At 52.5% G+C, this 21,797-nt stretch overlaps 2 protein-coding genes across 3 annotated transcripts in view; one reads left to right on the forward strand and one right to left on the reverse strand.

The window, feature by feature from the left end:
• Raver2 (ribonucleoprotein, PTB binding 2) overlaps window positions 1-5,614 on the forward strand; it is a 63,060-nt gene extending 57,446 nt beyond the window's left edge. Inside the window, exon 13 of the mRNA XM_023718303.1 lies at window positions 5,143-5,614. Within this exon, the coding sequence (XP_023574071.1) occupies window positions 5,143-5,289 (147 nt within the window). The 3' untranslated portion in view covers window positions 5,290-5,614. The remainder of the gene's footprint in view (window positions 1-5,142) is intronic.
• A 1,419-nt stretch (window positions 5,615-7,033) lies between these two features.
• Window positions 7,034-21,797, reverse strand: part of Jak1 (Janus kinase 1) — a 36,431-nt gene continuing 21,667 nt past the window's right edge. For both annotated transcript variants that reach the window (XM_004633972.3, XM_004633971.3), the window contains exons 11-24: window positions 21,482-21,588; window positions 17,007-17,150; window positions 16,425-16,512; window positions 15,553-15,680; window positions 15,141-15,276; window positions 14,168-14,319; window positions 13,269-13,419; window positions 13,092-13,186; window positions 11,838-12,030; window positions 10,937-11,061; window positions 10,533-10,705; window positions 9,508-9,625; window positions 8,892-9,002; window positions 7,034-8,305 (exon numbers count right to left, since the gene is read on the reverse strand). In XM_004633972.3, coding sequence (XP_004634029.1) covers window positions 8,210-8,305; window positions 8,892-9,002; window positions 9,508-9,625; window positions 10,533-10,705; window positions 10,937-11,061; window positions 11,838-12,030; window positions 13,092-13,186; window positions 13,269-13,419; window positions 14,168-14,319; window positions 15,141-15,276; window positions 15,553-15,680; window positions 16,425-16,512; window positions 17,007-17,150; window positions 21,482-21,588 — 1,817 coding nt within the window. In that variant the 3' untranslated portion in view covers window positions 7,034-8,209. The remainder of the gene's footprint in view (window positions 8,306-8,891; window positions 9,003-9,507; window positions 9,626-10,532; window positions 10,706-10,936; window positions 11,062-11,837; window positions 12,031-13,091; window positions 13,187-13,268; window positions 13,420-14,167; window positions 14,320-15,140; window positions 15,277-15,552; window positions 15,681-16,424; window positions 16,513-17,006; window positions 17,151-21,481; window positions 21,589-21,797) is intronic.

Consider the following 21,797-nt stretch of genomic DNA (forward strand, 5'->3'; position numbering starts at 1 on the left):
GACATTCTTGAGGGTGTCACTGGACTCGACCACAAGGGGGATTGGCTTGCTGGTCAGGGTCTTCACGCATCTGCACCATTTGTAAGAGAGGCTGTCATCCCTCCAGTGAAAGCATTTGGCCCCTTGGTCAGAGATCTGGTAGCTCAGTGTTCTGCTGACCCACAAATCTGTTCGGCTGTTTTGCCAAATCCCATGGAGTTTTTATCACTGCAGGTTTGTAGGACTTGAAATACAGGAATGTTGGGGCTGGTGAGATGGCTCAGTGGTCTAAAGCACCTACTTAGAACAAGCTTAGCAAAGCACAGGGACCGCGGTTCAATCCCCAGCACCACATGCCAGCCGGCCCTGCCCCCTGGTGGGCTGAGCTGGCCACACACACAAAAAAAAATAAATAAAATAAAATAAAATAAAAAAATAAAATAAAAAAAAAAGAAATACAGGAATGTTGTGCCCTCTGCCCCCATCCCCTTGCGCTCTTACTTGCTTTGGGTATTCTGGATCTCTTCTTGTTCTGTATGAATTTTAGGATTTTCTCTACTTTTGTGAGGAATGCTATTGGTGTTTTGATTGAATTGCGTTAAATCTAACAGTTTTGGAAGTATGGCCATTTTGACTACGTTCAGTCTGCCTTTAGGAACAGGAGGTACCTTCCTTTGCCTAAAGGGCACAGTACACCTGGGGGCGGGGCTGTGCAGCATGTGGTGCCAAGGATCGAACCCAAGTGGCTGTGCTTGCCTAGGCAGGCACTTAGTCTGCTGAGCTACCTCGCCAGCCCTTGTTCCCCATTTTATAAGGAAAACTTTGAGTCCCTCCCTTTAGCATGATTTTTGGCCACTGGTTTGTCATTGATATCTTCATCATGTTGGGCGTATTCTATTACTATTTTTGAGACCTTTTATCATGAATAGATGTTAGATTTCATCAAATGCCTTTTGTGAGATAATAACGTTGCTTTTATTTATGTGGCAGATTACGTATATTGGTTTATGCTTGTTAAACCATCCCTGCAACCCTGGAATGAATCCTACTTGGTCATTGTATCTTTTTGAGGATTTGCTACATTGTTTGCCAGGATCTTATTGAGGATTTCTGCATCTGTGTTCATTAAAGATACTGGCCTGCAGCTTTTGTTCTTGTTTGGGTCTTTTTTCAGGCTTTGGAGTCAGGGTAACGCTTGCGTCCAAGAATGACTTTGGGAGTACTGCTTCCCTTTCAATTTCACTGAAGGGATTGACGAGTGTTGGAGTCAATCTTCTTAAAGCACTTTGATAGTGAATCTGCCTTTTCTTAGTAGTTTTTTTCTTCACTTTCATTGGCTGATACTGGATTAGGACTGTCATATGCTCTCACCTCAGCTTTGGCAGTTCATGTGTAGCTAGGAATCGGTTTCTTCTGAAATTCCACTTTTTTTAATTTTAATTTTTTATTTTTTTGCAGAACCAGGGATTGAACTCAGGTCCTTGCACTTGCCAGGGAAGAGTTTATTCTACTGAGCCATCTCCCTGGCCCCTTTTTTATTTTTTTTTATTTTATTTTGGCCAGGGAGATGGCTCAGTAGAATAAGTGCTTCCCTGGCAAACACAAGGGCCTAAATTCAATCCCCGGTTCTGCAAAAATAAATAAATTAATTAAAATTTATTATTTTTAAATGTATTTAGTTCTGCGTCTACAGGGTCTCGCCACACAGATCGGACTTGTAGTGATCCTCCTGTTTTCAGCCTCCCAAGCGCTGGGATTACAGGCATGTGCCACCACACCCAGTCTCAGTGTCCCTGGTGGTGGGGCCAGCACAGCAAGGTGGGGATTGAAATCCTAGCCTCTGTGTCTTCCTACGCAGGTGCTTTAATCCGCTGAGCTATCTGGCCAGCACACTGAAATTCCATTTTCTTAAAAAAGTACAGGCTTTTAAAGTTGTTACCTGTGATCTGCTAGGTTTTGGCAGAATCTGTTGATTTCACCTCTCATTTCTAATTGCATAGATGTCTTTTCTTTCCTTATTTTGGTAAAATTGGTTGAAGGCTTGTCTATTTTGTTGATTCTTTTCAAAGAACCAACTTAATTCATTGATCGTTTGTATATTTTTAGTCTCAATTTCATTAATTTCTGGCTTTGAGCTTTATAATTTACTTCCTTGTACCAGCTTTGGCCTTGGATTGGCCATATTTTGCTAGAACAGTTAGGTGCACTATTACGTTTTTTGTATTTGTGCTTGCTTTATTTTCTGATGTAGGCATTTATTGCTATAAACTTCCCTCTTAAGATATTTTGTGTCCCATAAGATCTGACCTGTCACACTAACATCATCATTTAATCCGTCAGATCTAGTTTCTTCCAGGATTTCACATCATCCCTTGATTACTCAAAAGGGTATTTGCAGAGCCCTTTTGGTCCTCGTCTGGGTCTGGGAAGTTTGTATTTGTAATCCCATGGAGAAGTTATTGGAATCCCGTCAAGTTAATTCCAGTCTACCACTTCCAGTGCTACCCATGGCGAAAATACACTAAAGCGTATTTGTAGTTTTGGGGAGCCCAGGGGCCCTAGGTCCAGCCACCATGATGGCTATCTGGAACAAAGGCCTCGACCCAGGCCCAAACCCAAGCTTTATTCATTCATGAAAGAGAGGCTTGAGGATGAGTGACTGTGAGGATGGCCCGAGCGAGCGAGGGGAGTGCTGTGAGTTGGGCTGGGGAGGGAGCCCCAGATCACCTCTGCACTATGCAGAAAGGACACAGGAGGAGGCATCTGCATGACACAACTGAGACAGTGTCCGATGCTTCAGCTCTGTTGTGTCATCGTTCAGGTCCCAGAGAGTCACAGCCTCTATTGCGAGGGTCGATCCCGGTCGAGAGCGTGGAGCATGGGTCCTCATCCGTCTTGACCGGCTACACTAGGAAGCAGCAGGTGGGGGCTCCAGGAACCATGCTGTCTATTGCTTTGTTCTCCTTTCTGCTGTGGTTTCTGGACACACTGTACTCAGTCCCTACTAGAGACACCTCTTTAGTGGCACTCTGGACATGGCTAGCTATAGTCTACCTCAGCACCAGGACTTGAGCACCTCAGTTAATTGGGGAAGGAAGAAATGCGTACAACCCCAAGTTCTCTGGGAAATGAACTCCAGTACTTTCCATGGCGCAAATGTAACCTGGCTGTTTGCTTAGAGAGACAACCCACCGTAGCGGCAGGCTTGATTCTGGTAATGTCAAGCAAATCAGCTACACTCACTCGTATTGTCCAAGACAAACTGGGTCTTAACATACCTGAAAAACCAGTTATGTACCAGTCCGAACTCTTGAGAAAAACTCAGTTGTGATGTAAACATTAGAACAACACACATACTGGCAGTAATCTGTACTAAATGTGAAAGCTATTATCTCCACTAATGGCAGAAAGTAATTCAATAATTTTTTAATTATCCAAAGATTATTAATGCTTCATGTTTGTACTATTAAAAGATACTGAAGGGCTGGCCAGGGCTGGTGAGATGGCTCAGTGGTCTAAAGCACCTACTTAGAACAAGCTTAGTAAAGCACAGGGACCGCGGTTCAATCCCCAGCACCACATGCCAACCAGCCCCGCCCCCTGGTAGGCTGAGCTGGCCACACACACACACACACACACACACACAAATAAATACATAAATAAATAAATAAAATACAGTCTGAAGGGCTGGCCAAGTAGCTCAGCAGATTAAAGTGCCTACAAGCAGCTGCTGGGGCTGAGAGGTTCGATCCCCAGCGGGCCCTGCCGGCCCCGCCCCGGGGGCGTGTTCAGACAGCGATTGAGACTGGGCTTGGTGGTGCGAGCCTGTAATCCCAGCTCTTGGCAGTTCACTATGAGTGAACTGGTGGCTCACTATGAGTCCGATTTGGTAGTAAGACCTTGAACACCCTGTATACCCTTTCTTAAAATACAAAAACAAACAAAACTATGAAGAAAAACATGGAACCTTCAACTATATGAGGAGAAATGGAACAAAGGATCCTTTGGGGGAGCAGAAAGATATTTGTAGGATTAGATAAAGGTAACAACTGATGAGAAACAGAAGATAAAAGAGGGAAGAAAAAACAAAGTAAAAATATGAGAAAAAGGGAGAAATTAGAAAAAGAGGTAAGAAGCAAGGAAAAAAGACAAAGGGAAATCCCCCAAATCCCAGTAAATAGTGAATAAAAAACAAAGCCAAACAGCACACTTTTTCTGTGCTTTTTGCACGTGTGGTTTCTTCCTGGGATCCACAGCTTGGGGCAGTGTCTGAGTTAAGACGTGTTCCTGCTCACGCTGGTGGAGGAGGGTGGTCAGACCCCAGGTCCTCGCGGGATGCTGGCACCCACAGGCAGGAGGGTGCGATGCTGGGACTTTCAGCTGGAGCGCCTCAGGCTGGGCCTGGTCTCAGGCCACAGCAGTGGGGACTGTGTCCTTTAGCTTGTGCCCAGGGGGGTCTCTTTCCAGCCCACTCTCACTGTAGCCGTTCCCCATGTGTGTCCCTCTGCCAGTTGTGGGTAGGTAACACTGGGAGCTCTGAAGTGCTGGAATGCCCCACATTCCACGCTCAGTGTCAACCCTGTCCCAGAATGATGCCTGCCCAAGCACCCCTGGGATACGGCAAGTGCTCAGCCTGGAATCCCTGACGAGCTGTTGGCCATGGAAGGACTCCCGTGGGGACAGGGCCCACCAGCCCCTCCCACAGCCGAGCACTCCCGGGCCCTAAGTCTCCAGCCCTCACCATCTCTGGAGGTGTGGCTCCCTTCCTGCAGTCCAGGAGCCACTTGCCAGGACAAAGTGGGCCGACCCACCTGCTGCAGGGCCCAGCCCTTCGCGTCTGTGGAGGCTGTAGCTCTGGCAGATCCTCCCTGGCTCCAGGGTCTGCTTCCCCTTTTACCTTCCCCATGTTTCTTCCAGGGTCTGGCTTCTGAATCCGAGAAGCAGAGTTGCTAGTGTTCACAACTCTGCCATTTTCCTGCTACTCTTTTTAAAATCCTTTCCTCCCTTGATTTCTAGCACTCCTCGCTCAGCGTCTCCTCACATTTTGTGCACTGCCTGGCCTCCTTGGGATCCGGTGATGGAGTGTGGCCATGTTGTGTCACCTGTCTGATCTCTACCCTCATCTAACTCAGCCTTTAATCCCATGCTTTTGTCTTCTCACAGGTGTCCTCTCTCAGAACTGAGAAGCGGGGCGCATCCTATTTGCTCACCGCCCCTGAGGGTGGCACCAGGGACTGCGTGGACCAGCACACGCAGGGCACAGGCATGTGCTACATAGAGACCTACTTGAAGAAGAAGCGCGTTTACTGAGCGGAGTCCACGCCACCTGCTTGGTTCCCGGCAGTGTCCCAGCTGCCCAGCGCTGCCTTAACTTCCCAACTAGCCAGAGCCTTTCATACGGGTCATGCAGCCGGCAGAACTGCCAAATGAGACACAAGCAGCAACAAGAGACATGCCCTGGGGACACGATGCACCAGAATCAAATGTGTCTTAATGAATATGACGTTCACTTACAGTTCTTTGGAAAAACTAACCCTGTTCCAATATTCCTTGTTTTAGGACTGGGAACAATTTTGACATCACATGAAATCTGAAGCAATAAACGGGAAACAGCGGTTTCCTTAGCCTTAGAACAAATTTCTTATAAGCCAATGTGCATTTCGGTTTGCCTTCACGCCTGGATGTTTAGGCCTCTTCCTGCCACTGTAAGGGTGTAAGCGCCCGACGCCGCGTGTCCCTTATGCCCCGCCCCCAGCTGGGTGGGCCGAAGCACTGCGCACTGCTGCGACTGCCTGAGGTCCAGCTGTTAGCTCCGCCTTCCAGGACAAGAAGCATTTGGAGAGTAACTTGGTGGCCTAAGACAGGGTGTGGCAGGCCACCCACTGAAACCCTCACATTGAGAACGTTCAGTTTTCAGTGGCTGGAACATGGAGAAAACATAAGACGGGAAGCACCCGTGAAACTCGGCTTTCAGCCCGGCTTCCAGGGACCCATGCAGGCTCCAACACTCACTCTGCTGGTGGCCACTGCCGTGCCATGCACGGGCAGAGCTCTAGGGTGATCGCAGCCCAGTCCTTCAGAGAGTGCGGCCGCGCCTGGACCTTGTGGCCAATGCCCTGTGCTGCCGTGTCACCTCAAGACCCACTTCAGCCTCTGGGACAAGTCTGTGTGGCACAGACGCAGCTCTGCGCCTCTATCATCAAGCCGTCTCATCGTTCTGCAGAGAAGCCAGCGCTGCCTTTGCTGGAGTCCCGCCTCACAAGAGCGCGTCCAACCTGCTGGAGACAGCAAGCCGTACCTTACCCTCTGCTTCGTCTCTCGGGGCCTGTTAAGGCTGAGATGTCAGCAGTTTCACCCCCTTGTGTATCACTGTGACTATGACGCTTAGAAATGTCACCATTTCTAAAGATTGCCATCAAATGTATGAGCACCTTTCACATCTAGAAATTCTACATTTCTCTAGTGTGTTAAGGCTACAGTGGAAGGAATCTGGGCTCTTGATGGCCAGGTGTTCAGGGTCAGCTCGGTAAAATACCTTATTTTGGGAGTTGGTGTATTTGACAAAGATGCCGCTCTCCAGCTTTAATGAGAACATCTAAAATTTGTGCCTGTGTTGTAAGCATCAGAAGGACTTTTCCTTGGTCCACCTTACATGTGCACTGCTTGGAGGACAGCTAAGAAGGGGGGACCATCTCTGCACAGCCTGCTCCCTGCGAATGTCAGGAGGTGGTGATATCGGCGCTGTCCCTGCCCTTCCTCCCTGCTGCATCTTGCAGCCTAAGTGCTCGGTCACCTTCCTTGACAGCACAAGCAGAGGAAAGCAAGGATAGTGGATTTCATGTCAGAATTGTAATAGAAGAGCAAGAGGGTGAGAATCTGAAACAGGGATGTTCTGATCACAGTACACGCAGATTCACCACCCAGGATGGACGACGGGCCCACCCAATACAAGCGACCAGCAGGGGCGAGGTGTGGGCCTGCCTGAGCCTCTGCAAAGCCCCACCTGTCACTGTTGTGCATGTGTAAACTGCTGGCGATCTATGCAGAGGAACACTTCCCAGGACAGGCACCTGCACGTGAAGCCCTTAGTACATTTATTTATATAAAGAGTAAACAAAGTGCATAGAGAATGGCCACAGGTTTGACACAGAGGAGCTGTGAAGTGGGGACACAGGGCCAAAGAGGTGAGTTCACTGCCTCCTGGAAGCAGTCCTGACCGCTTGCACAGAAGGGGAACAGCAAGATGTGGTAAAGAACTTCATGGCTCACACTGAAATCAGAGCTTTACCTCCTGGGTCACCCGACTACCGGCGAACAAACCAAAACTGATGGGTGCATCCTGAGCTCTCGAGTACCACTGGCTAGCTCTTTTCTTGCAAATTTTGCACCACAGGCAGAGGTCAGAGCAGTGAGTGGTCTGGCAGGTGGGTGCTCAGGCCTGGACCAGCGAGGCTGGGGGCTGTGGCACATGCTCCCCGTGTGCATGCATTCACCCAGGCCGGCACAGCCTGCTGCAGGGACAGCGTCTTCAAAGTGTGCCAAGCGTCCAGCTCGGGGAGCCTGTGTGGCTAGAGGAAAACACTGGGGACAGCATAGGCACAGCAGGTTCACATGCAGCAGGGCAGATCCCACACTGTCCCAGCGCAGAGCCAGGACATACAACAGTGGTGCCAGGGGCTAGCGTGGAAGCAGCAGTGCCACCACCCAAGCCCTGCTCCAAGCTGCGGTCCCACAGGGGCCAGGGCGCAGTACAGAAAGGGGTCTGGGAGCTTGGCGCGTTCAGCCTGTCCTGAGAGGCGCAGTAGCCATACTGGCCACCCAGGCATCTGTTCCTACTAGGTTAACAGGCCAGAAAGCAATTCGGGTGCCTGGCGCCGGGGAGACAGCAACCGGAGCAATGGCTGGAGACAGGCTTTGGTCGCCCCCCTCACGCCCGCCCCCTTTGCCACGTGACCGAGCAACGGGGGTTTCTTTCCAAGAGGAGTGCTTGAGTGCTTCCTGGGACTTGGGCTGCCACCATCGGCCACTGGACTTAAGAAGTGCCCAACGGGGAGAGGAGGTTTCTCCACGTGGTGGGCACCCAGTGTACGTTGCCTGTACAGCCAAGAGCTCGCTGTGGGGCTTTCCCGACAGAATGTAAGCTTTTTCCACCATTTTTACAAATGTCTTGGGTATTTGCTGTGGTAGGAGGGTCTGATAAACAATGGAATTTCAATATTATTCTTGCTTCTTATTTTAAAAGTGCTTCAAATCCTTCAATAAGGCTCTGGAAGGTTGTCCGACTCGATGGCTGAAATTCCCAGCATTTTCTCATAAGCTGATAAACCTGTAAAAAGTGGAAAGAAAAGAAAAATAGTGACAATGTGAAAATGTATCAGGAAGCTGTCTGAAAAATTACAAAAGCACTGAGTGCAAAAATATCTTTGGGAAAAGCCATTCTACGTGTCTAATAAGACTATAAAGTATTTCAATAATCTAAACACAGAAACTGAGATTTAGCGTATGGAACACAGTTAAAGACCACATGAAGACAGTGAAGCCTGGGTGGCCACTGTTGCTGCGAAGGACATAGGTGGCCCCGCCTGGAGCCGCCTGCCAGAGCCAGTCCTGAGGCTGTTCACGCCAGACGCTGCTGGATGTGGAGTCACTGTGATGCACTGTGGGTGGATGACATGCGCGCAATGGCTTCACTCAGGGATTCACAAGAAGGCCCGCAGAGCCTCATTTGGGGATGGTTTGTGACACCCCAAGAGGCCCTGCCGTGGCTGTCCTGGCCTCCACCCAAGTTAGTGTCTCCAAGGTGCCACCACAAGCGCAGGCTCAGTCGTATCTTTGCAAACACTTTCTACTCTGCCCCGGACCTGCAGCCCTCCCATGAAAACCTGGAGAAGTGCACTTCCCAGCCCACGTACCTCATCGGGACAGTTGGGCGGGCATGGCAGGCGTTTCCCTTCCTTCAGGGCATTCACAAGTCTTGTCACGGTCATCTGGCCATGGGTTGGGCCTATCATTTTCAGGAACAGCTATGTAAAACAAGACCCAACAAAACGCTTGGCTGCACACACGCTTGTATAAAAACCAAAGGACTGGGGCCAGGGAGATGGCTCAATAGAATAAGTGCTTCCCTGGCAAGCGCAAGGGCCTGAGTTCAATCCCCGGTTCCGCCAAAAACAACAAAAAACAAAGGACTGCAAGAACCAACTGGAAATCAAAGCAATGACATCGCTTCTTTCCCCTTGGCCCCCATGATCGGCCTGTGACCACCGTCCTGGGCGCTGCCCGCCACCCCTGCCCTGAGTGGGGGCTCGTGTAGGGGAACAGTCCCAGCCCAGAGTCAAGGGGGCGTGAGTGGGCCTCCCAGGCTGCCCATCTCTGCACACGGAACAGACCCAGGAAAGCAGAGTCATCCTGTGGACATAGCCTAAGTATCAGACACTAAAACTAGCAAGGAAGGCCACGTGGGAGGAAGCCCATCAGTCGAGAGGCGCTCTGTGGCCCAGAGCCGAGCGGGGCAGAGCCAAGACTCACGCTCATGGGGCTGGAGTCCGAGTCACAGTAGGTGAGCAGCTCATGCAGCGTCACTCCGAAAGACCAGACGTCAGAGGCGATGTAGAACTTACACTGAATTAAGCACTCTGGCGCGTACCTAAAGGAGACAGGCGGCCTATGGTTCTGGGGAGGGAGGCACTGAGACGCGTGATGAGCGGCTCAGGACAGCAGCCCTTTGCTCCCGAGGTGGACGTGGAGCTCCTGCACATCTGACCCTCCCCACCCCCACAGAGATTGCACTCCCGAGTCTCCCAGGGATGCATGCTGGTGACGACCCTGCACAGCCGAGCCAGGTATCAGGATGCAAGTCTGCTTTCCTAAACTCGTCCCCACCAGGCCTCCTCATGCTATCACTGGCTCCAGCCACCTCCCTCCGCACCTGCAAGATCTTGTCTCTCTCCTCCTAGGATGATGCCCACCCCAGCTTGGCTTCCTTGCCAGTCCAGCACGTGTCTTGCCCTTTCTGTCCCATCTGCCACAGCCGCCTTGCCCTCCTTTCAACTCGTCAGCTTCCAGAAACACTGAGGCTATCTAGGCCTACTGGACTGACCCACACTGCTGGGCCCATGTGCAGGGCTGGCATACACTGGAGTGACACAGGCTTGACTACCCGGGTGGGGGTGGGGGGTGCTGTCTGTGATGTGCATCCGGGGGCACCAGTCAGCTTCACAGGAGCTGCAGTGGGGACATCTCTGGCAAGGGCTCAGGGCAGAGGGAGCTGTGGCCAGTGTCCCTCCTGTTAGCAAGGGAGCCAGAGCCTCCATGACACTGCCCACAGCCTCTCCTATCCGCTCCAGGCTCCTGTAGATGCTGAGGCAGGAGCAGGCGGCTCCTGGAGCAGGAGGTTAGGGCTGGGGAGCGAGGCTCAGGTCGGCTCATGCTGCGCCTGCACAGCAGTCAGAACTCCGCCCCCTGAGAGCTTCGAATGTACTCCAACCTGAAGTGGGGCCAGAGCAAAGGCTCAGGCCCTCACCAGCAAGAACCCTGGGTCTCGGCTCCGTTACCAGAACACAGGGCTGTCCCGGTCATCCTTGACTGTGTAGTACTCCTTGTCAGTCTCGATGGCCTTGGTGAGCCCGAAGTCACCAATCTTCACCTGGTGCTCGCTCTCCACTAGGACATTTCTGGCTGCCAAGTCGCGGTGCACATACTGCCGGGAGCCCAGATAGTCCATGCCCTGGGGGACAGTGGGCAAAGCGCACTGCTCAGGTCACCTGCGGCTCCACGGTGAAAGTGACCCCCAACACTACCGACTTCCTGCTCTACGCCTGCACGCTGCCATGCTCTGTCCCGAAAGCAGCTCTGCCTCATACCTCTCTTCCCTGGGCCTATGTTTTACTCTGGCGACAAATCAAGGACCCACACATGGGCACAGCTGCACCTACTGCCAGGGGTGGCATGCTTTTACCTTACAGATCTGAACGGCGTATTTGAGCTGCTGCTTGAGGTTAATCTTATTCTTGTTCTTAGGAAGATACTCCTTCAGGCTGCCTGAGGGCAGGAACTCCATGATGAGCTTAATGCCGTTTCCACCTGTGCAGGAGAAAGCCGTGTCCTACTCAGGGCCGGTGGATAGGAAGAACCTGCCCCAGTGCTGCTGGCCCCCGGCAGGGAGGGCTGGGACACTTGGGTTCCTGGCCTTCCTCACAAGCACCAGCCGGGCCAGCACAGCCTCCACTCTTGTCAATGCTAAGCAAACGAGAACTTCTAAAATGTTAGTCATGTCCTTCCACTACCAGTTTGTTTTTACTGTCTGTGTTTTGATTTTGATTTTCAGACAGGGTCTGAAAGTTGTCCAGACTGACCTCAAACTCATGACCCTCCTCCCTCGGCCTTCTGAGCACCTGGTACTACAGACACGTTACCACACTGGTTTCACTCCCAGTGTTAAAGGACATACAGGAGCTGGCCTAGAAAAAAATAGAAGTCTCATAAATGGCATGCCAGGCATCATGGTGCAGGGCTCTAAACCCACACCTAGAAGGCTGAGGCAAGAGGCTCATAGGTCTGAGCCCAGCCCAGGCAACTCAATCAGCGCCTGTATCAAAACAAAAGATGGAAGAAAATGGGAGCCCGGGATACAGCTCAGCAGAGGCCTTGAGTTCACTCCCCAGTACCTCAAAGGAAAAAGCAGCAGCCCCATGGGGCTGTGGTTATGACCACTCAGCGCCTGCTTGATGCAGACAGTACACGACCAGCTTCGTGGGTACCATGCCAGCACCGACACGGGCACAGCGGGTGCTCTTGCTTCCATGCCCCTCAGGGTGACACTAGGGCAGGGCGCGGCCTGGGAGAGCGTGGCCACTCACCATCCTCAGTGCAGATTCCCTTGTACTTGACGATGTTCTCATGGTAGAGGTTCCGCAGGATCTCGATCTCCTTCTTCAGGTCGGCGATGTGGTTGCCTCCACTCTCCGGCTTGAGGGACTTGACAGCCACTTGCTCCCCGGTGTTGTCGCCCTCGGGGTCATACCTGCAGAGCTCAACCTTCCCAAAGTGGCCCTGGAGTGCAGGGTGAACGTGCGACTATCAGGTGTGTGTGGTCGGGTGCTGTCCCAGGAGACTGGGCAGCCCCCTCCTCTCCTGGCCTCACAGCCTTGGTCTCAGTCAGGAAAGGGCAGCAGCCACAGGGGACTAATGGGCCAGGCCCATGGGGCGCCGTGGATCAGGCCTGTGCACTAGGGACCTGAGATGCATGGGTTAGACCCAAGCCAGGCCACCCAGGGGGAATGTGGGTAGCTGGGTCCCTACCTCCCACAGCTCGATGCGACCCCATGCTCATGAAAACACCCAACCTAGCCACTGATACAGAACCGACACTCAGAGGACCCCGAAGCCCTTGTTTCACTGACAGAGACCACAGTAGGCTGTGCAGAGACCAAAACCCTCAATGCCACTCTAGTCCGACTGCCCCGGACAGGTATCTGAGAGCCAAGGGCAGAGCTGCTGGCATATTCAGCACTGTGCACTGGTCCCCACACCACAGCTCCATGGAGCAGTAATCCCCAGACAGGCAGACAGAGGTTCCCTACATCTACCACATCTGTCCCCAGGGAAGCTCAAGCTATGACCTGGTCACGTGGGCAGGCAGTGCTGCTATGGTTTGTGTCTGTTTGTGCCCCCAAGGCTCATGCAGTCATGGGGCGGGCTTCTGGAGTCTGTGATCAATTCACGATCCAAAGCTGGGACTATGGGAGTGAGTGCCACCCCCACGGATAGCCTGAGAGAGACTAAGAAGGGAGAGAGGCTTGCTCTCTGCTACAGCCAATGCTGCAGTTGCTCCTCCCTTTTGCCCTTGCTGTTTTGCTGTTTCCTGCCACCATGTGCCCTCTGCCTGGGAGCCAGCCAAGTACAGACTGAAACCTTCACAAAACTGTGAGCTAAATAAACCTTTCCTTCCTTAATGTTGGGTGTCAGGTATTTTGTCCTAGCAACAAGAGAAAAGTAACCGATACAGACACACATCCCACAGCCTGTGCAGTGAGGGAGAATCGTACCCCAGGAGGTGGCCTGTGACTGCCACAAGTAGAGGACACCCCAGCCCACCAGCAGGGAACACTTGCCTCTCCCAGGTCGCGGATCCTCTTCAGGAAGCGTTTCTCAAAATGCGTAGGGTCCACCTCAGTGGTTGGTTTTTTTTCTGAAACAATGTCTGGATCTAACAGAAGAAAAGAGAGGTGAGTGCTGGGCAGCAGCCTCACCCCCAGCTGCCTCCACCCTCCAGGCCCACTGTGGCTCACTCTGCTCCTCCAGCTTGTTGATGTCCCTCATGATGGCGCGGAAGAAGGGCCTCTGGTTGGGGTCGTAGTTCATGCAGCGGGTCATGAGGTCAGCCAGCTCCTTGCAGGATGGCGTCACTGGCCGGCAGCGGCTTTCGTAGAACCGTTCTTTCTGCAAGGAAGGAAGCTTAGCAGAAACCGAGAGCTACCACCAAGCTTCAGCCTCTGCCTGGGAGATGCCAGCATCTGTGCCAGGTGCTCTCCCAGCATGCTGTGCAGCTGGCTGCCTGGGGAGTAACAGCTCGGCCTGCTGCCCTGTGACCTGCAGTGCCCACCACGGGCAGGCTCAGAGGTCTGAGCCCAGGCCAGGCAACTCAGTGAGCACCAGGAAGGGACCCAAAGACAGAAGCAGGTCAGTGGGGGAGTCAGCTAAAACAAAATGACACACCCAGGTTACACTTGCAAAAACTGAGGATTTGTTCTGTCTCATAGGAAAGAAAACACAACTGTACCTAGTATAGTCCTCCTCCTAAAGAGAGATACACACAGACTGAAGACTGATGCCTAAGTGTTAACAGTAATCAGAGATGACTTTAAATGGTTTTTTCTATTTTCCAAAATTTTAATTACTCTATTGTCCTAAACTTCAGAAATAATTGATACTTTAAAAATTCCAAAGAAGCCATGCGCTGCAGTTGCTGTGTGTAGCTGAAGCCTGCTTCTGAGCGTCACTTTCCCATGTGTGTGCCAGCCACTCCCTGCCACCCCCAGGCCCCGAGAGGAGGAACCTACGTCTGTTTTCTGTACCCGAGGCACAGCAGACTGCACACACAGACTCCCAACACAGTTCCGCAGCCACGAGCTGGGGCTGAGGCTCTCCGGAGCCCTGCGCATCCTGAGGGCTGGGAATAGCTGCTCACCTCGACCAGGGTCTTGTCCTTGAGCGGGATCTCGCCATTGTAGCAGATCTCCCAGAGCGTGGTTCCGAAGCTCCACTTGTCAGCGGCCACGCTCAGGTTCTTGGAGTCTTCCACGCACTCGGGCGCGATCCAGGGGATGCGCTCGATGCACTCTGGGGAGAAACCCCAGGGCAGGCCTCACTCTCAGGTCCTCCCAGCTCAGCTACAGGGCCAGGGACATCATTTACAACAACCCCTAGGAGGGGTGCAGCCTCATAGGCAGCAGGGGTTCCATGGGGTAGGGACCTAAGTCAGGAGAGGCTCAAGAAAGAGAAGTCAGGAGAGGCATGCCGCAGAGGCCCTGCCCCATGCACGGCAAGCCCACAGGAGCTTCACGGTGGCAGGCCCAGAAACCCTCTCTCCCTTGTTCCTGGAGCCCTCTATAGCCTCTACGCAGGGCAGAGCTGGCAGCCTTTGCAGAGCTTAAGCCAGGCCCAGCAGAGCTACCCAAGGCCTGCCTGTGGCCTTCACAGTGACCCTGCTGCCAGCGCAGCAGCAGAGGAAGGCAGGCCTGCCCTTCTCGCATTGGCCCTGGGCTCAGCAGGGCCTGTAGTCCACGTGAGGATGTTGAGGACATGCTCTGTCCCTGCACAGCCACCGCCTACAGGCCCACGTTGCCCTCTCCCCTGGATGATCCAGACTTGTGTCTCAGACCCTGTCTGCCCTTGTAGGCCGCAAGTAGCTCCACCCTACAGCTCGAAGACGATAGGCCTCAGTACATGGAGCTATGGCTTGCAGTGAGAACACAGCACAGTACCTTCAGGGTGCTGGGAGTGAAGCTTTGCCCCCATTGCCCAGGCGTCTGGCAGAGCTGCTGATCACAGGGCAGGACCCAGGGACTGCCCAGCTATCAGAGGCCCACAGCGCAGGACCCTCCCAGTGGCTCTGTACGGACAGTGGAGCCAGCCCACCCTCCTCCTCCTGACAGACGCACCTTGCCTGGACAGCACGGTGACGGGGATGCCAGGGTCACTGAGCTTGATGAATGGACCAACCTCGCTGTCGATGCCCTCGCGGGCCAGCAGGAGGTTCTTGGTGCACACATTGCCGTGGACCAGGTCTTTGTCTTCCTGTAGGATGAGGGCCACATCTGGCCAGCCAGTCCTCCCTCCCCACCCTACACGATCACATGTACTATGGGAATTGCACAGGGCCCTGAGGCCACAAGTCCCCACCAGTGACACAGGCCCAGGAGAAGCACGACAGGCATCAGCTCCCAGGCAGGTCGACCCAGGCACTGTGGTGCTGCGCCTCATGTACACCTCGAGAACAGCAGTTCCCACCCACAGCATGGCCCATGTGGCCATCCCCACTGAGCTCTAGGCTCATGGCTAGCCCCTGCTCACCAAGTAACTCAGAGCACTGGCCAGCTGCTTGGCAACCTTGAACTTCCAAGGGGTGGTGAGGACATCACTCTTGCGGTGCATAAAGAGATCCAGAGGGCCCCCCTCGACGAACTCTTCCACCATGATATCTGCAGCAGACACAGCCCTTTGGATGCTTCCGCCTCAGGACAGGGTCACCCCTTTCCACAGAGCCTCCACAGTGTAGGGCCTGGGCCACAAACATGTGCACACGCGCATGCACACACAGGTATGTATGCCGGACCCCGCAGAGACCTGGTACCCCACTCTACTCTAACCAGATGTCTTCAGAAGGGACAGCTCTGGAGGTCATGGCCCTCATCCATGGGCGTGCTGACAGCAGGCCCCACCTGCCAGTCTGAGGGACCCTGCGTGGTCACACAGGGAAGGGCCAGCTCTGCCTGATGTCTGCTCCTCCCCACACAAAGGAGGAACAGCTCCAGGAACTCACAGGAGAGCACCAGGAAGCAAAGCCCTCAAGGAACAGAAACTCCCTTCAACTGGGGGGGGGGGGGGGGGGACGGGACCTGTCATCCCAGCACTCTGAGAGGCCAAGCAGGACTAGCCTGGACACAGGAGGAATTTAATACGACCCCATCTCAAAATCCAAAATAACAAGATGGGTGAATATGTAGCTGAGTACAAAGGAAAATAATCCAGCATACACAGGGATGATTAAAAAAAGAATCTTAGTTTCAAATGTATGTGCCAGGAACCAGAGGCAGAGTCCCTGCCTGCCTTAGCCTCCAGCCCAGCACAGGCTGTACCTGAAGCAGGAAGAGGTGCTAAGGAACCAAGCAGGGCAGGGACTCCAGCTGCTGAGCCCTGCCCCACTGCACCAGCCGCACACTTACTCTCCACGTCCCGCACACACACGCCGTACAGGTACACGATGTGCTTGTGAGACACCTGCCGCATCATGCTGGCTGCTTCGAAGAAGGCCTGTGGAAGAGTGGGGCGGAGGGACGGCTAGGGCTGTGCTGTCACCACCCCTGCCATAATGGTCCCTAACCTGTGAGTGCAGGGCCAGTCTGACCGCCATAAGATTGGTTTAGAAAATGCTACTGGATGCAGAGCTGGCTGCCGTATTAGAATGAATGGGAAGGGGCCAGGGAGATGGCTCAGTAGGTTAAGTGCTTCTCTGGCAAGCACAAGGTCCTGAGTTCAATCCCTGGTTCCGCAAAAAAATAAATAAATAAATAAATAAATAAATAGAATGAATGGGAAACTGAGGCAGCAGGTATCCACACCAACCCTGCCATGTCCCTCTGGGGCCCATGGCATTCCAGGGAGGCAGGTGGCCCACTGATGTGGGAGCTGAGACCACGTGGAACCTCAGATAGGACAGGGTGGGCGACCGGCCAGGCAGCTATGATTGTGCTGAGGAAAGGGTTCTGAGTGCAAGGCGGGCTTCTCTAGACCAGGGAGGCACCAACCAGAGAGATGTCCCTGTGGCTGGGGTCGAGGACTTTGAGGATCACTTTTATCCGCTTCTCCTCTGTAGCTGCCTCATCATCCCTGTAATCCACCAGCGTCCCGGAGTAGATGTGTGTCCGTGTGCCCCTGCCAAGGTGCTCGCCCTGGAGGGAAGCAGAAGGCAGTGACCTCATGGTGGCTGTGATGGCTGGCCGTGTCTGCCACTAAGTCCAAGTGGAAGCCCTGGCTGCAGAGGGAAGGGGTAGGGGCCCAGGCTCACAGCCTCCCGAGACCTGTCCTTGTCCCATATGCAGCAGAACCCAAAAGCTGCCTGTCCAGCACAGGCGCTGTTTCCTGTCCCTGGAGACAGATTCCTGGGCCCACACCGACTACCACAACTGGCGGAGAGCAGCCCCAGGTACCAGGCAAGCACAGGAAGATACCCAGGTCCCTTCACTCTTGGGGACAAAACTTCTTGCTCTGCCACCTGCCTCCCAGCTCTGCATCACTGGGCTGCTCTGAAGCCATGGTGGATCTGATGCCCATGGGGCTGCACCTATGCCCCCTTCAGAAAAGGTGACTGAGCATGGAGGCAGAAGCAGGCTAGGGGACAGAGGGACTCCTCCCCAGCCTAAGTGGAAGGGGTGCCACGAGGGCTGCTGGTGGGACTGTCTCTCTCTGAGGGCCCCTCTGACTTGTGCTTCAGGGCTTCTCCTCCATTCTTAATATTTGGAAATCACAACGCAATTCATGAAACCTCCACATCAGGAGGTGGTCCTCAGCACACATGTGTAAATACCAAGTCCAGGACTCCTACAGGTGCAAGTGAACTGTGGCAGACACCCAGGGAATCACCCTGCACCCACAGGAACCAGACAACTGTTAGTCACTGAACAGACTATTTCTACCAGAAAAATCAAAACAAACCTTTTTGAAAAAAACAAATCCTGGAACGGAGTGATGCCTGAGTTTGGACACTTTGTGATGCTCACGTAAACAGACAGAAAACCAGTGAGATGAACTGTAACATGGTAAGAATCCCGCTTTGCCACTTTCACACACACGCGTGCTCCTTGCCACTAATCGTGCCAAGTGCCTTCACTGCTTCCTGTGTCCCTCAGAGAAAGACACTGAGCTGCACAGCCCACTGTGACGACAGTAAAGTACAAAGTCACAGTGGAAAATAAGGGGTGTCTGCTGGACCAAGGCTTTAGCCATTGGTGACTAACATGAAACACAAAGGCTAAAGTGCAAGTTAAACATTCTGCGTGCACCAGCAGCTGTATTAAAAAATGTATTTATCATGACACCTTGCTAGCCAAACTAAAAAGGCTTGCTATACTTAGCACTGATTTCTCTTTACTTTTTTTTTAATATATATATTGGGGATTGAACTCGGGACCTTGCACTTGCCAGGCAGGTGCTTATGCTACTGAGCTATCTCCCCAGCTTAGCACTGATTTATTTGGTGACTGCAGAAATATAAAAGATTTATGGAAAAGTGATGGGTCAAAACACAGCATAAAATGTATGCCCTTGTAGGTGGGAAGACTTCTTATGCTTCCACTTTAGACCTTTATCCTAAACTCAGCCGCCAGGTCCCCATTCCTAAGTAATAAACCCAGGATGTGTGAGCAGGCTTGTTGCGCCCATCTCCCAAAGTAATCGGAACGTGACAATGGACACTGGCTTACGGCTTCCAATGGATGTTACATTTGCTGACGCAGCACCAGTTAACCAGAGCAGGGACCACACGCAGGACCGAAGCAGAAATCCCAAATGAAACGTTGCGATTCAAAACAGAGAAGCGTAAATCTTTGGATTTCACAAAGATGTAACATTGGCCTCGTATATGGCAAAGAAAAACAAACCGGTGCTGCCGTCAGCGTTGCACCACGACAGAAATCCTGACGAGGACACCTCGACAAACGGAAGGCTGAGCGGACCTTTCCACAGCAAGAGTGCAGCAGAAGCTGCTGACGAGTTAAGTTACCCAGCAGCTAGGCTACTGAAACCCACAGCACTGGCCAACGGCTGGCTTCCACTTGATCCTAAACATGGGTGGCATCGTTTCTTTTTTTAAAGAAAAGTTTGAGAAAGAAAATAACAAGCGCAAAACATCAAGGAGAAATTTCCTTAGAGAACGGGGACTGGCATTCCTAGGAGATCATTATGGCGGAGGAAAAGCAAACCGTTGCTGCCCGGGAGCTACACAGGAGCACCGCGCAGGGGGATGGCAGGGGCGCGGCACGAGGAGCATCGCAAAGCCCGCGACAGCACCAGGAAAAGGGGCGTCACTGCGTCCTGGAAGGAAGGACAGGAAGACCACAGCTGTGCTGCCAGCGTCGCAACAGCTGTGCGTGCAACACGCGGGTGTCACGTGTGAGGAGCGCCTGGGCTGTGCCAGTAGAAGCAGGCTTATTTCTGTAGGCCTCTGTGTCTACGCTGTAGCTCGCACATGATCTTCCAGGTTTTGTAAACAAGTAGCCAGCTGACGTGGACACGCGGAGGTCTGTTCTAAGCCGGCACTACCTACTTGCTACTAGCATCTTACTTCCCTCAGTGCACACTGTACACTATAGTACAAAGCTCCTGGCAAACAGGAAGAGAACAGAGGTGACAAGACGGCCACACAGGAAAGGAAAGCTAAGCACACGCGCTGTCAGTGTAGGCGAGATGTGTACGTGGAACCTGCAGTCGTCACGTGTGAAGGCTGCCTTGGGTGTGACAATTGAAACAAAGCGTGTTTCTGTGGTATTTTCATTGGAGTTCATATAGGAATTTATTTCTGATGTTATTGCTTAGGGGTTGTTTTATTGGGGGGGTTGAAGAGTTGCTTTTTTGGTCTGAGAAGGGTCTCGCTATGCAGTTCAGACTGGCCTTGAGCTCACTTTGTAGCCCAGGCTGGTCTCAAACTCTCATCAATTCTGCCTCAGCCCCAAGTGCTGGGATTACATACATGTGTCACCACACCCAGTTTTTTTATTAGGTTTTATAAGGAAGTAGATAGCTGATGTGCAAATGTTCTCTATTCTAAATACACAATGCATGCTAAGAATTTAACACTTTACAGGTATTTTATGTTCCTGCTAACTACATACTGTATAACACGGTAAGAACAGCAAGAGGTCAAGTATGTCCTGCAAAAGGCCAAGAAAGTAAGACGTGGCCAGCATTAGTGATGCATGTGGATGGAGTGTGCATGCACTGTCATGTGTGGACTGCCTCAGGTGTGATTAATTCAAGATTATTAGTTTAATATTTATATATTTAGTACAGGGTCTTGCCACATAGCTCAGACTCGTAGTGATCCTCCTGTCTCAGCCTCCCCAGCAGTAGGATTACAGGTGTGCGCCACCATGTCCAGTTTCAGCAGCCAGCACGGCGTCCAAGGCTAGCTCGGCATGCAGTGCCAGGGACCGAACCCAGGTCCTTGTGCTTGCCAAGCAGGCACTCAGACCACCAAGCAATTGCCACAGCCCTGAAGAGTCTTTTTTTATAGAGTGTTACTGATATTTTCATTGTAGTTCATGAGGGAATTTATTCTGATATTCTTTCTAGACTTTGTACACCAAAAACCAGCTGATATTGAAAACTCTGATGCTTTTTTATAAACACTCAACTAATATTAAAAACTTAAAACTTCATTTCTTCCTGTAAGTACTCACTGTTTAATATGATAAAACTGATAAAATAAAAATTACTAATTCTTCAACAGAAATATCCTAAAAATAAACATGGGTCTAGACCCTGTTTATGTGTCTTCATGAAATTAAGTCTTACGCTCCAAATTTGCACAAATGCCATTTGTCATCCATCATAGCAGAATGGTCACAGGCCCACTCTGCCTCAATTCACAGAAGCTGTGCCCAAGGGCAACTCACAGGGCACTGGACCATGCCACCTGTGGCCACTAGGGCCCGCATGCCCATTCCACCTGCCCTTCCCCACTGCTGCTGGCCTGGCTTTCTCCAAGAGGAGGTCCTTGCTGGTCCCACACCCGCTCACTTGGCCACCTGGGACACCTGTCCTGATGACGATGCTGCGAGCTCCCTTCAGCACCCAGCACCCAGCCACAGGCACACTGCTCTCTGCAGACTGGGCACACATGCATGGCATGGGCAAAAAAGACAGTTTCGGTGCCCTTGGGTCCCAGACAGAATGTAGGCCATGGCCCTGTGGCCCTGGGGTTGGGGCCTCCAGACAGGGAAGCTCTTGGCCCCACCAGAGGGCCAGGCAACAATGCTGACAGCACTCAGCAGGGAAACTGGGACGCCCTTGGACAGACCCAAGCCCATTGCCCACCCCAGCTCCAAGGAACACATTGTGCCCGGGCCCCCTGGCCAGTGCCCCACATACCCACTAACCCACTTCCCCCAGACAGGGCACACGGGGTCTCAGGGGACCCCTTCTGTGTGAAGAGAAGGGCTGCTCTGCACCACAACCCCCTCCCCAGGGCTGGGCTTTTCCCTCCAGGATCCACCCAGTGACTCACCTGCATGATATCCTTCTTGAGGATGCGATCAAAGCTCAGCTGGCTCATTGGGTAGACGGGCTGCCACTCCTGGGCTTTCTTTGTGGCCACCAACAGGTTAGAGATTTCTGTGGAAGAAATTAGGGAAGTCTGTGCATGGTACACAAGGGTGGGAGCCCTAGCCAGCTGCTCACAACAGCCATGGGACTATCCACATGTCAGCTGTCACTCAGAACATGCTTCTGGGGTCAGCACTTGGATCCACAAGGCCCAGGGGCTCACAGGCCAACAGGGGGCCAGAGGCATTAAATAACCCACCAGTCATGGGGCTACAGTG

This window comes from Octodon degus, unplaced genomic scaffold, assembly GCF_000260255.1.
Source record: "Octodon degus isolate 3935 unplaced genomic scaffold, OctDeg1.0 scaffold00057, whole genome shotgun sequence".
NCBI classification, from domain to species: Eukaryota; Metazoa; Chordata; class Mammalia; order Rodentia; family Octodontidae; genus Octodon; species Octodon degus.